We start from the raw sequence: 16,511 nt of genomic DNA on the forward strand, positions 1-16,511 counted from the left end.
AGCGGGTCACCGCGTAGAACTCCGTCAGCGGGAACGAGAACACGTATCCATCGGGATGAGGCTCGGGATACGCGGGAATCACGCGGAGTCGAGGCATGTAGCGGCGCATGGGAAGCAGGAGCACTCCGGCGCTCTCCCGATCCCGATCCGGAGAGGAGTGTGTGAGCTTCACCTTATAGAAGGAGACCGGGCCCTCCATCCAGCGCTGACCCGGAGCCGGAGAGTCGGGATGAACACACTGCGGACGCTGAGAGTCGGGATGAACACACTCCGGACGAGGATCCACCGCTCCGTCATGCTCCCAGGATTCCCCGTTCCATCGGTGTCGGAAATCATCCAGCGGAGTGAACTCCATGAGGAGAGAGTAGCTGAGACTCGGGTTTAATCCGGTGAGCCGGAACCGGCAGCACGGGAACATGCGTCTTCCCCGATCCGTCAGGATCATCTCCGTTCCCAGACTGTGGAAGCGGCTCCACACCGACTCGTTCTCCAGCCTCACCTCCATCCCATGATCCTTCTCTCCGGATCCGTCGGACTCTGTGGTGTTGTGAATCCCAGTGTCTCCCAGCGCTCCCTCCTTCGCTGTGTTCTCCTCCATCGCTGCGGGATCATTTACAGGCTCATCCCGATCTGGCGCAGGATTCCCGGGATTTCAGCATCTGGTCCTGCAGGAGGAACACAGGGAAGTGTTACCGTGATGCTGTGTTTCTCATGATAACGGACGAACACACAGTTATTGATCTGAATAATGACACCATAGATGAAGCTTCCCGGATTCTGTTATTCTCCAGTTATTACAGTGACGCGACCTGTCCAGCACAGCGCTGTGTGTGTGTGTGTGTGTGAGTGTGTTTTGCTTTCAGATTATTAGAAACACATCTGTGCCTTTATTCCTCAGAAGGATCAACATACAAACTGTCAAATATCAATATGACCCTCATATTGGCCCTCATTTATCAATCTTGCGTGGAAACGGGCGTATATGTTGGCGTGAGATCATGCTTACACTCCTCTCACCGCCTGATTTATGAAGCTGTGCGTACCTTTGATATTCAGGTGTACGCAACACCTGCCTCTTGATAAATGCCGCGGCTGAAAACGATCGTCATTAGATTAACACGCCCCTATATATTCACGTCTCCGCCTCCCCTCACTTTACACCATGGACACACGGAAGACGGCAAAGAGGAGAAACTTCTCCGGTGGAAACCCAGTTTAAATCGCTGGTTGGTTGAGCAGATTACCTATCACAATGCATTATTTTACAGCACGTGTTTTGAAACTATTAGCGTTGAATTTCGCATGACGTCACATGTGATGGGGTGTACAATAAGAGATCTTCTATCGCCATATATTCCATCGCGCTCTTTAAGATCGCTAAATTCGAGGCTTCTGGTCGTACCTAGGATATCTAAGTCCACTAAAGGAGGGAGGGCGTTTTCACATCTAGCTCCTAAACTCTGGAATAGCCTTCCTGATATTGTCCGAGGCTCAGACTCGCTCTACCAGTTTAAAACTAGATTAAAGACGCATCTCTTTAGCCAAGCATTCACATGATGCATCGTACCTTTTATACTACAGTTAAATCAGATCAAATGCATTCATATTATGAACAGCAGCTACGCTAATTATTTCCCATCTGCCTTTTTTGTTGTTATCTCGGGACGCCTGTCCCTATAACTCAAATAGAGTTCGTCAGCTCCAGTTAGTATCCAGCCTCTCAAGGAGACTTCAGATGCCCCAACGCCTGTGATGAGACGACTCGACGCCTGTGAAGAGACGACCCAACGCCGGCGATATGTTATGCCCTAAATTTCATGATTAACTAACTGTATTTTTGTATGTATATTTTTGAAATGCATTTTCTGTAAAGCTGCTTTGAAACAATGTGTATTGTGAAAAGCGCTATACAAATAAACTTGAATTGAATTGAACAATAGTGATGATGTGAATAATTGCATGACGATTTGTAATATTCTTCTATTATGATTTTGATTATTAAAGCAGCACTAGGTTACTTTTCAACCTTAATAATATATTTCCAAGTCTCTTGTGATGGTACATCGACTTGCAATAGGTTGAATGACACGTCTGCCATAGCCTGACGGGGTCTGTAGCGTTTTTAATCGTACTTTTAAACTTCGGGTTTCGGGTAGTAACCGGCGAACAAAGAGAACTACAAAATTCGACTGCTTTACGGCATATACGTCACTTCCGCCACCACCTCCACTTCCTTAAAATCGGACGTGCGAGCCAGACTAGCGTTTGTTTGCCAAATGTTATAGTCATGGCCGAAGCAGCACAGAAAAGCAAGAAAGCAAAGGTTTTGTCGGAGGAAAGCAACAAGAGGAAACGAGAAAGTGATCGTATTAAAGGCAGAGCGAGGATCAACATTGGGCCAGCGTTTCCTCGCTGGCGTGAGCTGAAGGAGGAGGAGGGGTGCCCGATGTTTTCCAGGGATTATTCTCTTTTTTGAGCGACAGTCCCAGAAAATTCATATTCTTTCCCGGGACACGAATTGTCCCGTTTTTTTGTGAAAATATACTTCTAAAGTAGAATTTCCTGGTTTCAAATTAAACCGTTTCCGTCTACCGCTACTGTGTTTTCTTCATAGTTGTGTACAGTACATCCAATCCTGTGTCCGTAAACGGGTAAAAACCATGGTAAAAACGGATAAAACAGTGGATTGGCCAATGCCAGGCGTTTACTTTTATTTGATTGGAAGCTCAACGTATCGCCTAGCAACTGCCTGTGCTGTCGGTCGGTCGCGCGCGCGCATCAACACACATCCAAAGATGATACAGTGTGAGTTTAGTTGCTAGCTAGCTTTTTAAAAACTGTCTATTTACATCTATTGTGTGAAATGGGGAGAGAGACGGACGAGGAGGATAACCACTGTCTATGATGATAACACAACAAAGTCGGATGAGCCACCAGTGTCAAAGAAAATACTATTTACAACCTACAACTCAGACTCAGACCCCAAAAAAATAATAATAATCTGAATGTCCCGGTTTTTCAAAAATCAAAGGTGGCAACCCTATGCTCGACCGATGCGGACTTTCAAATATCAAATGAAAGCCTATGTCTAAACGGCGTGTACAAGTTTGGTAGGGGCTACATTCTTGCAAGTAAATATATAAGATGTACAAAATAATATTTTAGGATACCTAACATGTCTGTGATATTTGTTTATTTGTAAACAAATAAACAAGCTATAATGCAAATCGATTTGTAAAATTTGCAGATTCATCTATGGTAGCTTGATATTATAATATTGACGATATATGGTTATTATATCTACCACTCAAACATTGCATTGAAGTATCATATAGATTCAGTAAAACGGTAACCAATAGACTAGGCTACTATAATGACGCTGGCTTGTAAACATGAGCATCGCGATCATTTGTCGTTTGAAAAAAAAAATAAAACCCATGAAATTATATTCATATCATGACATGCTGAAATATATGCCAGTGTACCTGGATGAAGACATTTCACACGCGACGCAAGCAGAACACCTGCATGTGAACTCCTGCAGTGTTCTGGGCTATCATGGTTGTCAACAAATGCACGTGCATGTGTGACAGAGTTTACGACAGTAGTAGAGGACAATACTGTTTCCCAACTGTAGGGGGACCCCGAGAGCAAAAAAAAGAAAAGTAACCTAGTGCTGCTTTAATGACGCTTATTGTTATTTAGAAGAAGAATGTCGTTGTTATTATTATTATTTGTATTAGTATTATTATTTAAAAGAAGAAGAATGTCATTTTAATTATTTTGTCAGTCTGAATTATGTTTTGGTCATTGAAAGCCTTTCATTCCTGAACCCAGTCCGTGCGCACCTGCCGGGCTTAACTCACACAAATAAACACTGAAGTTTATCATTTCTATGTTGTTGTTATTTTACAGTGGGTCATAATATATCATATCTTTAGTTTGTCAGTGCGTTTTGTGGTGTTAGGAATTGTTTTTCTGCGCATTTCAGCACTAACTCCAACCGTGCGTACATGTACACCACCTCCTGAGCTGGCGTAGGATTTGAGCGTGCCGTACGCCAACGTCCATATTGATAAATCGCAAAGTCACCGTGGTTTTGTGTGTACGCCAGGTGTACGCTGGAAATTTGGTGTACGCACTTTTCATAAATGAGGGCCATTGTCACCATGGTTACCTTACATCAGGGTTAGCTGATAACTGAACATAACTATATTATTATTACAACTGTTTATCACTGTTACACACTTGTCTCTGGCTGACAACTGAATATTTACTAAACAAGCATTTTCCACAAAGCTACTTTAAAACAAGATGTAATTTTCCTAAAGTTAATTAAAAACACACTTGATGTAGAAAAGCTCCTCAGAATAATGTGATTTTACACACAGCAGCTGTCGCCGATATGTCAACTTATGAATCAACCAATGAAGCGCGTTGGGGGCGGGGCTATATGTGTGACTGACCAATTACAGCCGAGGGGAGTGTTCCGGAAACCTGTCTGCAACCGCTATTGTTATTGCTGCAAATCGGTTTGGTGAAAATTAAAAATCAGTTTTGTGCAAATAAATTACACACTTCCAGACAACTAAAGGTTTATTGTGATGTAAACACACCACGTGTTTACTATTTTATGCCATTTTTCCTAGAAGGAATATTTACTGAACGCAATGACTTTCACTCATGTTGATACTGTAGTGGACCTGGCGATCGCTCGCTGTCACAGTAATACACACTAACAAACGATCTCCGTGCAGCGTGTATGTAAGTGAAGATTAACACAATACACAAACATAAACATAGTTTAGCCGAAGTTAGTCGAGCACGCGCGCGGCGCGCGGGAGTCTGTCATGAGGATTCGAGTCAACAAACACACAGCGTCTCTGTTTAACTTTAACTCAGAACAGGGACATCTAACGCATACGGATTCGAGGTGTTGCTCACTTACCTGTCTTAAGTTGAGCAGGATTCGGTCTAAGTCATTATTGGACGTGTGTAATGTACGGTTCCTCGCTTCCCAACCGAAATGCCTCCCAAACCAACTGATCATCAGCCGCGCGCGGCGGGCAAGTGACGTCACTCACCGTAACTGTTCACTGTTCGCGCGGTTTTTCCTCCGGACCAATGGCGTGCCGTTCCCTAATGCAGCGATGAGTCATCGAAGCGTGCCATAACTCATCGGGAATATCGTGGGCAGTTTAATATACAGTGGAGCTTTTCCAACAGAACAAGTTCTTCTCAGACAATTAAAGATACGATTTTCTTTGTCATTATTGCGTTAATATACACAGTGAGTTCATTTTTGAACCCCACTAAATTTTGCAATACAAACAGACACTTTATTAATAAATATTAAATTTGTTTAAATTACTTTCTAATCGAAATGTTCCTTTTGTAAAATCCCTTTACCACACGTGACGTCCCGAGCGGCATCGTCGTCCAGGAAGTGGCGTCATCTTTTGGAGGGAAAACAGCCGCGCAAACATTCGTAAGTTTAATCAATGGATTCGATGAATTCTGTGGTGATTTTTGCTTTTATTCGTCTAGTTTGATCAAATGGGAGAAACCAGTTTGATCAACATTTCAAAATGTGTTCAAAAATTAAAGTTTACCTCCTCAGGTAATTAAGATACTGAAGTTCGGTGGCTTTTGGCCAACATAAATAGTGGATAGTCAAAGAAATGTTTGTGTTGTAGCCGGGTGCTGTAAAACATTTAAAAATAGGTCAAGAAATGTAACCATTAATGATCAAACAACTGAAATGGAAGATCAAAACCCTTTACTTTTTAAAGCAATACATTATTGATACTCATGAAATGAAAATTTCTTTGTTACTGAATTATTCTGGGTTTTTTTTTTTTGCTTATTTTATTAAATGTTACTGTATTTTGAACTGGATTTAGATGGGAAACAATATGTAAAACATTGCCAATAAACTTTAAATGCACTATTTAACTTTAACATAAATTACTTTGATAATCTCAATGTTCAGTGTTGTCTCTGTTACATTATCAGCTAAAATCAGTAAAAACATGCCAACCGAAGGTTTATCTAATAAAGACTAGCATGATCTCTAAACCTGTCATTTTAAACCTCGATTATAATTGGTAAAATAAATGTAATACACACTTGTAAAACACTGGGTTAAAAACAACCCAAGGGTTGGGTAAGTATAGGACAAAACACATGTTGGGTTAAATTTAACCCAGCATACTGGGGTTGATTTATTTTTACTATAGTACTAGCTTTTTTTTCTTCATGCACATGCATGATTATTCCTTCATTTTACAGTATATCATATTTTATATAGTTTTGAATACACATTACATACATTTAGGCTCAATATTACTACAATATTAGAAGTAAAAATGAAATATTTATAAGTTACACAAAAACTACCCAAACACTATAAATAACCCATAAATTGAGAGAAGTACATTAGAGAACATTAACTGATATACCCAATGGGAGAAATCATAAATGTTTATCGTGGGACGACAGAGACATCAGGAAAATGCTGATATGTGGAGGTTCAAAATGCTGTAAAACATTTCTAATTATTATTTTTAATAAACTTTAATGAGCTTATAGAGTTCAAATGCTGTTATTTATGACACAACTGGTGTTGTTGAACATTTAAGGCAGTAATCATGATCTGACCTGATGAATAACTAAGTTATATCTTGACCAGAGCATGATAATATTTCTCTGAACTTCTACTGTGAATCATAATACATTAATATTTCATCTTTCACAGTCTATATGTTAGATATCTTCATCAATACCAAGATGTCATAATAACTAACTATGATATTTTGTGCAAGTCAGCTTTATTTCTCCAGATGGGTTTAATAAACAGAATCAGTGATGAGACTTCATCAGATATGAGGCATATTCAGAGTTATTATTCAGATCATGTGTAGTTCTGCTAGAGGCGAGCCAATAGAGCGGCCGTGCTGAAAGTGTCATCATGCCAAATCATTCACTGCTGGATCGTTATAATTTCGGTAACACTTTACAATAAGGTTCATTAGTTAATATATTAACATGAACTAACCATGAGCAATGTGTGTGTTACTGTATTTGATAATATTAGTTAATATTAGTTAATAATAGTACAGCTGTTCATGTTAGTTCACAGTGCTGTAACTAATGATAACAAGATTTTAATAATATTAGTAATAGTTGAAATTAACATTAACAAAGATTAATAAATGCTGTATAAGTGCAGTTCATTATTAGTTCATTGTAATTAATGTATAGTTAACTAATGAACCTTATTGTACCATCATTTCAATGAATTAAAGTCAAACTGACAGAAAATCATCGTGTATGTAATGTGGAAACGTGAGATTGGCATACGTGTATTATTGCACATAACTTTATTCAAATGAGTTGGAGTCAGAGATCTCTAATTACTAATTAAATGCTGTTCTTTTGAACTTTATATTGATCATGTGACACTGAAGACTGGAGTAATGATGCTGAAAATCCAGATTTGATCACAGGAATAAATTACACTTTACTATATATTCTTATAGAAAACTGATATTATACTTTCTAATAATATTTCACAATACAAAGTTTTTTGTGTTTTTTTCATCAAATAAATGCAGCCTTGGTGAGCAGAAGAGATTCTTTTAAAAACATTAATCACTTCAGTGTGTGTGTGGTGAGATCGGCCTGTGTGTGTAACTTTATTCAGTTTGGAGAGTCAGAGATCTCTAATTACTGACGCAGAGAACTGTTCATAACTCATAACTCATAACTTTATTGCCAATCAACACGTCAGCGATGAAGACGAGAAGCTCCATGGAGAAATCAAGAGGAAAGACTGCAAATCTCCACGGCATCAATTACAGCGTTCCCAGATCTCCCACATCTCCAGCTTTTCCTGAAGCTCCAATTAATCCGGTTACAGTGACATCATCATCAGGGATCCGCCGGAGCAGAAGCTCGGGATAAAGCCGTCCGGAGCTTCTTCATCTTCATCATCAGGGATCCGCCGGAGCAGAAGCTCGGGATAAAGCCGTCCAGAGCTTCTTCATCATCAGGGATCCGCCGGAGCAGAAGTTTGGAATAAAGCCGTCCGGAGCTTCTTCATCTTCAGGGATCCGCCGGAGCAGAAGTTTGGGATAAAGCCGTCCGGAGCTTCTTCATCTTCAGGGATCCGCCGGAGCAGAAGCTCGGGATAAAGCCGTCCGGAGCTTCTTCATCATCAGGGATCCGCCGGAGCAGAAGTTTGGAATAAAGCCGTCCGGAGCTTCTTCATCTTCAGGGATCCGCCGGAGCAGAAGTTTGGGATAAAGCCGTCCAGAGCTTCTTCATCATCAGGGATCCGCCGGAGCAGAAGCTCGGGATAAAGCCGTCCAGAGCTTCTTCATCATCAGGGATCCGCCGGAGCAGAAGTTTGGAATAAAGCCGTCCGGAGCTTCTTCATCTTCAGGGATCCGCCGGAGCAGAAGTTTGGGATAAAGCCGTCCGGAGCTTCTTCATCATCAGGGATCCGCCGGAGCAGAAGCTCGGGATAAAGCCGTCCGGAGCTTCTTCGTCTTCATCATCAGGGATCCGCCGGAGCAGAAGTTTGGGATAAAGCCGTGTCCTGCAGTGGAGATGGAGGACGTGAGCGTGGATCTGCTGGCTCTGAGGATCTGCATCTCCATCTTCGGAGTCGTGGGAAACTCGGTCCTGATGGTCTCGATCCTCCACAGCGCGCGCCTGAAGCCCTTCGAGATCTTCCTCCTCGGCCTCAGCGTGTCCAACCTGGAGGAGATCGTGATCGTGGACGTGTACGACGTGCTGCTCTCGCGCTCCTCCTTCCTGATGAGCTCCTGGTGAACACCGTGATAAATAACACATTCATTAACATATTACTTTATTTAAAAATGTTTTAAATAGCCTTTCAATGCATTTATCACATGCTTTAATACTTACTGAAAGCCATTTATGTCCAAGTAATGAAGTGCAACTTAAAAATTACTGTAAAAATTAACTTGAAATATAGGCCTACTACAACTTCAGGATATTTAATAATGCATTTTGAAAGTATAAGCTACTTTTAATGCATTTTTACAAGTATAATGTTCGCGCTCCTCAAGCTCCTGGTGAAAAAAAAAGCTTAGGCCTAATAAGCCTACACCGTGTCCTAATTACACGCGATAAAATGCATATTTTCCGTGTTATTCCGAGTTTTGTGCTAACCACGCGACGGCGACACGCGACGACTCTACTTTAGAAGCGGTTTCTACTTTTCTGCGCCGTCGCGCTGGAGCAACAAACACAAAGTGTGGCACTGATAATCTCAGGCGCTGTTTATGTGCTTGATTTAATGTTAGAAGCGTGTCATGTGACTGTGGGATATCATTTAGTGCTCCAGCTTTGCAGCTGTAAAAGCAACAGTGGATAATTCACCTCAGATCTTGAAATTAAACAAATGGAAACAAGAACGTTTAAACTGTGAACAAACAAGTGTATTCTTAGACAAATATTGTTTTAGTAACTCAGCCTATGTATTTGAATAATGTTTAAATGGTGTAATATTTGTGAATTTGATCATGTAGGGTAGGCTACTTATCCATGTTCTTGCGATTGCCGTCAGATTACTCTCTGGTGCCGTGCACTCGCCGCGAGACTCCGCCCACACGCTGCTCTGATTGGCTGTGGGTTTTGATTGATTGACGCATCTCGCAGTCGCGTCTAGTGTGGACAGACAAATTATTTGTCGCTGGAATCTTCTGGTTAGGACCATAGACAGTATATAAACGGTTAGAAAAGGTTTTAGTATTCTTGCAGCCAGAATGTAGTATACTTCAAGTGTGCTATTTTGGAACAACTAATTTTGTACTAAGTATATTTTAGTTGTAATTAAAGTGTATTATTACATGGCTTGGTTGAATTCTAATGTAAAATGCGGTCTGTTATTTCTTGATAACACCGCTGCTAAAGATAACACACCGTTGCCATGAAAAACAGAGCGTTGCCATGGACACGTTGTTCTTTAGCAATCGTTTTTAAATCGCTATAGCCTACATCGCTGTATTCGCTATTAATACATCGCCGGGTCCCGATCAGCCCGTCGGGGGTGTATTCGCTATAACAACCGCCTCCTATACAGTATCCCTTACGTAAAGCTTAACTTTAAGTGTGTTTAGTGTATTTTTGTGTGCTAAGTATACTTCAAGTGTATGCCTTGATTGCCTTGACACTTAATTAGTGATATTAAAGTGTACTTTATTTGTGTTACAAGTACATTACAAATTCATTACGAGTGTCTTCGAAACACAAGCAATATATCATAAGTGTATTATATTTGAGTAAAAAGTAAATGCTCAGTAATACCTTTGGCTTATTCCAAATACTACAAATTGCTCGCTTTGTTTTCAATAACAATTGCACATTAATAATCAAATATTACTTAGCTATACACTGCATACACTTTATTTAAAAATGTTTTAAATAGCCTTTCAATGCATTTATCATATGCTTTAATACTTTCTGAAAGCAGTTTATGTCCAAGTAATGAAGTGAATTCCAAGCATGAGGAAGTAAACTTAAAAATTACAGTACAATTTTACTTAAAATAAACTACAACTTCAGGATATTTAATCATGTATTTTGAAACTTTCAATGCATTTTTACAATTATTTTTTTCAGCACACAGTTAAATATACACCTCAAATATATTTTTAAGTCAAGTGCAAATACACACACTTGTAAAGAATAACAGTACAGACAGGGGTGTGGAGGCACAATTGCTGAGGTCACCTTTTTAGGGATCTTGACCAGGTATCCCTCTTTCCAGTGTGTGGGGATCTCCTCTTCTTCCCGGATCATCTCAGAGCGGGTACAGCACCTCCACTGGTGCCGCCAGGTCTGCTGTCCGGGCCTCTGCTGGGGGTCATCGGGTCCAGTCCCCTTCGCAGGCTTCAGCGGCTCATGGCTGTCCCGGTCTGCTCTCGGGTGGCTTGTGACAGTTGATGGGTAAGTCTGAGACGGCCGGGTCGATGTTTGCTGGATCCGCTGGATCCGCTGGAGCTGGTCTGGAAGTGCTCGGCCCACCTCTTCATCTGCTGCTCGATCTCTTCCAGGGGCTTTCCCGGTTTGTCCTTGACCGGTCGCTCTGGCTTGCTGATCTTCCAGACAGTCCCTTGGTGACGGCATACATTTGTTTCATATTGCCGTTGTATGCTGCCAGTCCACTCACAGTCTTCCTTATTCTTCTTGATACTCCTCTTCACTGCGTTGTTTGCTTTTGCATAATCTCTTTGAGCCTGGGCTTGTGCGGCTCTACCTACTGCTATTGACTGCCGCTTTCTTCTTCTTCCTATCCTCCATCTTGCTCAAGGTCTCCACAGTAATCCACTCTTTATGCAGATGTTCTCCGACTCCGAGAACTTCCTGGCTTACTGATCTGAGTGCAGTTCTTGCAGTGCTTCAGACCTGTTCCTTGGCATCAGATGTGATCTGCGTGCAGGACCAAGATCTGTTTTTATCTGTTATTGACGTTTGTAGCAAGCTTGTTTTAAAAAAATTTAGAAAAAATACTTAAGCAAAATTGTTTTAAAGTGCATTAAAAGTTGTGAAAGTGGGTAAAAGCATGATGCTAATACACTTTTCATATATTTAAAGATTGAAAAAAGGAATCTCTTTCAAATACAATAATGTAAACTCTTTGTGTCTAGGGCGTGCCGAGGACTGAAGTTCCTCACTATCTTCGGAGAGATCGGGAGCATCTTGTTCACGGTCCTCATTAGCGTGTACCGCTGCCAGAAGCTGCGCACGCGCATGAACCTGCCCGTGCTGATGGACGGCCCGGGTCCAGCCCGCGCGCTAGCTGTGTCCTGCGCCGCACTAGCGCTACTCCTCGCGTCTCCCACGCTCCTGGTGAACCTGGACTGGAGGCACTCCAACTCCTCGTCTCCGGCCTGTCCGGTGGACTTCTTCCAGTGCACGTCCTCCAGATGCCCGACCCGCAACCGAGTCTACAAGTACTCGTTCCTCGTGCTGTGTAATCTCGTCCCGCTGCTGATCGTCACGCTCTCCAGCGCCATGATCGTCCGCGTCCTCATCCTGCACGCTGGACACACCGAGCGGGATGCGAACGGTAAAGGACTCTAAAAATGCTACAGTGAAAAACTGTAAAATTTAACTTTAAATATCCCACTACAACTTCAGGATATTGAAACATTTATTTTGAAAGTAAACTTTCAATGCATTTTTACAATGATCATTTTCGCGCTCCTCATTCAGGTATACTTGCGGCCAGAATAATTCAGTATATTTCCAGTGTGTTAAGGGTTAATGCCCGACGAGGTGTCCATTGTCAGGTTTTAATGGACGACGGCGAGGTGTGAACCGGCCGACGCGCAGCGGAGACACCTCGAAGGGCATTAACCCGCTTATACCATGGTCACTTGCCAAATAACACATTTTTAAAACATTACTTTATATTTTAATTAGTTTTACAATCGAAATCTAAAGTTACAAGTTACAAACAATAACTTGGTTTCCTTGGTTACGCCTGACAGTTTATTTAGGTGTCCTCTATCACTTTTTAACGGACACCCTGCAGCCAATCAGAATCGAGTATTCACCCAGACCATGGTATAATGATTAATTAACTAATTAGTCCGAATCCTGATCCTCCGCACTGTAAAAAACTATTGGTATTTTAACAGTAAAAATGCGACAGTGAAAAACTGTTAATTGGTTAACAAAGTTTCTGTACTATATACGGTAAATACTGTAACTGTGATAGATCTAACCGTACATTTAATGTAGTTTGAAACATGAAATGAACATTAAATGTACGTTAGATCTATCACAGTTATTTACTGTATATAGTACGGAAACTTTCCGTAATTTAGGTAGGTTTTACAGACTTAACTTAAATTTACAGTAAAAAACAAGAAAATACATAAATTAACATTCACACAATTCCCTTATTTTTTACTGTTAAATTTAAGTTAAGTCTGTAAAAGCTAAAATGTTGCTACCATATTTTTTTACTGTAAAGTTAAGATAAATCTGTAAAACCTAAAATGTTTTTACCGTATTTTTACTGTTAAATTTAAGTTACGTCTGTAAAACATAAAATGTTGCTACCCTATTTTTTTAACTTTTAAATTTAAGTTACGTCTGTAAAACCTAAAATGTTGCTACCGTATTTTTTTACTGTTAAATTTAAGTTACGTCTGTAAAACCTAAAATGTTGCTACCGTATTTTTTTACTGTTAAATTTAAGTTACGTCTGTAAAACCTAAAATGTTGCTACCGTATTTTTTTACTGTTAAATTTAAGTTACGTCTGTAAAACCTAAAGTGTTGCTACCATATTTTTTTACTGTAAAGTTAAGATAAATCTGTAAAACCTAAAATGTTGCTACCGTATTTTTTTACTGTTAAATTTAAGTTACGTCTGTAAAACATAAAATGTTGCTACCGTATTTTTTTAACTTTTAAATTTAAGTTACGTCTGTAAAACCTAAAATGTTGCTACCGTATTTTTTTACTGTAAATTTAAGATAAGTCTGTAAAACCTAAAATGTTGCTACCGTATTTTTTTAACTTTAAATTTAAGATAAGTCTGTAAAACCTAAAATATTGCTACCAAATTTTTTTTTACTTTAAATTAAAGTTTGTAAAAGCTAAAATGTTGCTACCATATTTTTTTACTGTAAAGTTAAGATAAATCTGTAAAACCTAAAATGTTGCTACCGTATTTTTTTTCTGTAAAGTTAAGATAAGTCTGTAAAACCTAATATGTTGCTACCATATTTTTTTACTGTAAAGTTAAGATAAATCTTTAAAACATAAAATGTTGCTACCGTATTTTTTTTCTGTAAAGTTAAGATAAGTCTGTAAAACCTAAAATGTTGCTACTGTATTTTTTTAACTTTAAATTTAAGATAAGTCTGTAAAACCTAAAATGTTGCTACCGTATTTTTTTACTGTTAAATTTAAGTTACGTCTGTAAAACCTAAAATATTGCTACCAAATTTTTTTTTACTTTAAATTAAAGTTTGTAAAAGCTAAAATGTTGCTACCATATTTTTTTACTGTAAAGTTAAGATAAATCTGTAAAACCTAAAATGTTGCTACCGTATTTTTTTACTGTAAATTTAAGATAAGTCTGTAAAACCTAAAATGTTGCTACCGTATTTTTTTACTGTTAAATTTAAGTTACGTCTGTAAAACATAAAATGTTTCTACCGTATTTTTTTAACTTTTAAATTTAAGTTACGTCTGTAAAACCTAAAATGTTGCTACCGTATTTTTTTACTGTAAATTTAAGATAAGTCTGTAAAACCTAAAATGTTGCTACCGTATTTTTTTACTGTAAATTTAAGATAAGTCTGTAAAACCTAAAATGTTGCTACCGTATTTTTTTAACTTTAAATTTAAGATAAGTCTGTAAAACCTAAAATATTGCTACCAAATTTTTTTTACTTTAAATTAAAGTTTGTAAAAGCTAAAATGTTGCTACCATATTTTTTTACTGTAAAGTTAAGATAAATCTGTAAAACCTAAAATGTTGCTACCGTATTTTTTTACTGTAAATTTAAGATAAGTCTGTAAAACCTAAAATGTTGCTACCGTATTTTTTTACTGTTAAATTTAAGTTACGTCTGTAAAACATAAAATGTTTCTACCGTATTTTTTTAACTTTTAAATTTAAGTTACGTCTGTAAAACCTAAAATGTTGCTACCGTATTTTTTTACTGTAAATTTAAGATAAGTCTGTAAAACCTAAAATGTTGCTACCGTATTTTTTTACTGTAAATTTAAGATAAGTCTGTAAAACCTAAAATGTTGCTACCGTATTTTTTTAACTTTAAATTTAAGATAAGTCTGTAAAACCTAAAATATTGCTACCAAATTTTTTTTACTTTAAATTAAAGTTTGTAAAAGCTAAAATGTTGCTACCATATTTTTTTACTGTAAAGTTAAGATAAATCTGTAAAACCTAAAATGTTGCTACCGTATTTTTTTACTGTAAATTTAAGATAAGTCTGTAAAACCTAAAATGTTGCTACCGTATTTTTTTACTGTTAAATTTAAGATAAGTCTGTAAAACCTAAAATGTTGCTACCGTATTTTTTTACTGTTAAATTTAAGATAAGTCTGTAAAACCTAAAATGTTGCTACCGTATTTTTTTACTGTTAAATTTAAGTTACGTCTGTAAAACATAAAATGTTTCTACCGTATTTTTTTAACTTTTAAATTTAAGTTACGTCTGTAAAACCTAAAATGTTGCTACCGTATTTTTTTACTGTAAATTTAAGATAAGTCTGTAAAACCTAAAATGTTGCTACCGTATTTTTTTACTGTAAATTTAAGATAAGTCTGTAAAACCTAAAATGTTGCTACCGTATTTTTTTAACTTTAAATTTAAGATAAGTCTGTAAAATCTAAAATATTGCTACCAAATTTTTTTTACTTTAAATTAAAGTTTGTAAAAGCTAAAATGTTGCTACCATATTTTTTTACTGTAAAGTTAAGATAAATCTGTAAAACCTAAAATATTGCTACCGTATTTTGTACGGTAGATTTTTGGCAAGCACAGCTGCCATTTGTTTTACCGTAAATTGAGCGTGACTGTTTTTGCAGTGCAGCAGAGAGCCGTGTCCGGGTTCCAGCGCAGCACGATAGCCGTCCTGACGGCCATGACGCTCTTCCAGCTGAACTGGAGTGTGTACCTGGTCCTGCATCTGACCTACGACCCGTACACACTGCCGTCCTGGTCCGAGCTGGAGTTCCTCATCACCAGCTTCTACTCCGCCGTCAGCCCGTACGTCTACGGCATCGGCAACAGCCTGTTCAGCCGCCGCCGCTTCACCAGGTGACCGCTACTGTAGACGTGTGCAAAGCTGTTCACACACACAACACGTCCAACAAGCTTCTGTTTGTCAGCATCCGCTCACATGAACTATATACACTGATGATGTCCAGACATTCCCTACAACTGCCATTGAACACCACCATGTGTCATGTTCACTGCTGAGGTTTAGTATTTTTTTGTTTAAATATTTCATGTTTTCTTCTGGAAACACACTTTGTTGCATTATTTTCCTATAATCTCTGTAAAGCTGCTTTGAAACACTCTGTATTGTATAAAGCGCTATATAAATAAAGCTGACTATTTCCCATGTGTTCATAATTTCTTGGTCTGGATTATTATATTTGGTCTGGATGAAAATTATGTCACACAATTTGTCATGTTTTATTGCTGTATTTTACTAGGTTTAGTATAAAAATATGTGATTTTTGTGTATTTTTAGCATTGTGACGGTTTTATATGAAACAATAAGGATAAATTAAGCTGTTTACACACACACAGACACACACACTCACTCACACGCACACACACACACAACAATTTTCTTGTTTAGAATAACTCAAGATGATTGACATCTCTTCTGCTCAACAAGACTGCATTTATTTAATGAAGACAGTGAAATATTAGTACTATTTAAGATATCCGTTTTAAACTGCGATGCACTATCATTCAA

General features: G+C 38.5%; 3 protein-coding genes across 5 annotated transcripts in view; 1 reads left to right on the forward strand and 2 right to left on the reverse strand.

The window, feature by feature from the left end:
• The window catches only part of mgab (MAX dimerization protein MGA b), a 31,106-nt gene extending 26,001 nt beyond the window's left edge, over nt 1-5,105 (reverse strand). For all 3 annotated transcript variants that reach the window (XM_079584713.1, XM_079584714.1, XM_079584712.1), the window contains exons 1-2: nt 4,949-5,105; nt 1-665 (exon numbers count right to left, since the gene is read on the reverse strand). The exon at nt 1-665 is cut by the window's left edge and continues 172 nt beyond it. In XM_079584713.1, coding sequence (XP_079440839.1) covers nt 1-598 — 598 coding nt within the window. In that variant the 5' untranslated portion in view covers nt 599-665; nt 4,949-5,105. The remainder of the gene's footprint in view (nt 666-4,948) is intronic.
• Nucleotides 5,106-5,419: 314 nt separating this feature from the next.
• ora6 (olfactory receptor class A related 6) lies at nt 5,420-16,091 on the forward strand. Its single transcript, XM_079584224.1, has 3 exons — nt 5,420-5,488; nt 11,682-12,103; nt 15,610-16,091. Exons 2-3 carry the CDS (start codon nt 11,785-11,787, stop codon nt 15,843-15,845), a joined length of 555 nt encoding a protein of 184 aa, XP_079440350.1. The 5' UTR covers nt 5,420-5,488; nt 11,682-11,784; the 3' UTR covers nt 15,846-16,091.
• On the reverse strand, nt 5,957-11,497 carry LOC306983670 (uncharacterized protein). Its single transcript, XM_079584223.1, has 2 exons — nt 10,765-11,497; nt 5,957-8,831 (listed from the first exon to the last, which is right to left on the reverse strand). The coding sequence occupies exons 1-2, from the start codon at nt 11,158-11,160 to the stop codon at nt 8,499-8,501; spliced, it is 729 nt and encodes a 242-aa protein (XP_079440349.1). The 5' UTR covers nt 11,161-11,497; the 3' UTR covers nt 5,957-8,498.
• Nucleotides 16,092-16,511: the final 420 nt, after the last annotated feature.

This window comes from Phoxinus phoxinus (genome assembly GCF_949152265.1).
Source record: "Phoxinus phoxinus genome assembly, chromosome: 16".
Classification (NCBI taxonomy): domain Eukaryota; kingdom Metazoa; phylum Chordata; class Actinopteri; order Cypriniformes; family Leuciscidae; genus Phoxinus; species Phoxinus phoxinus.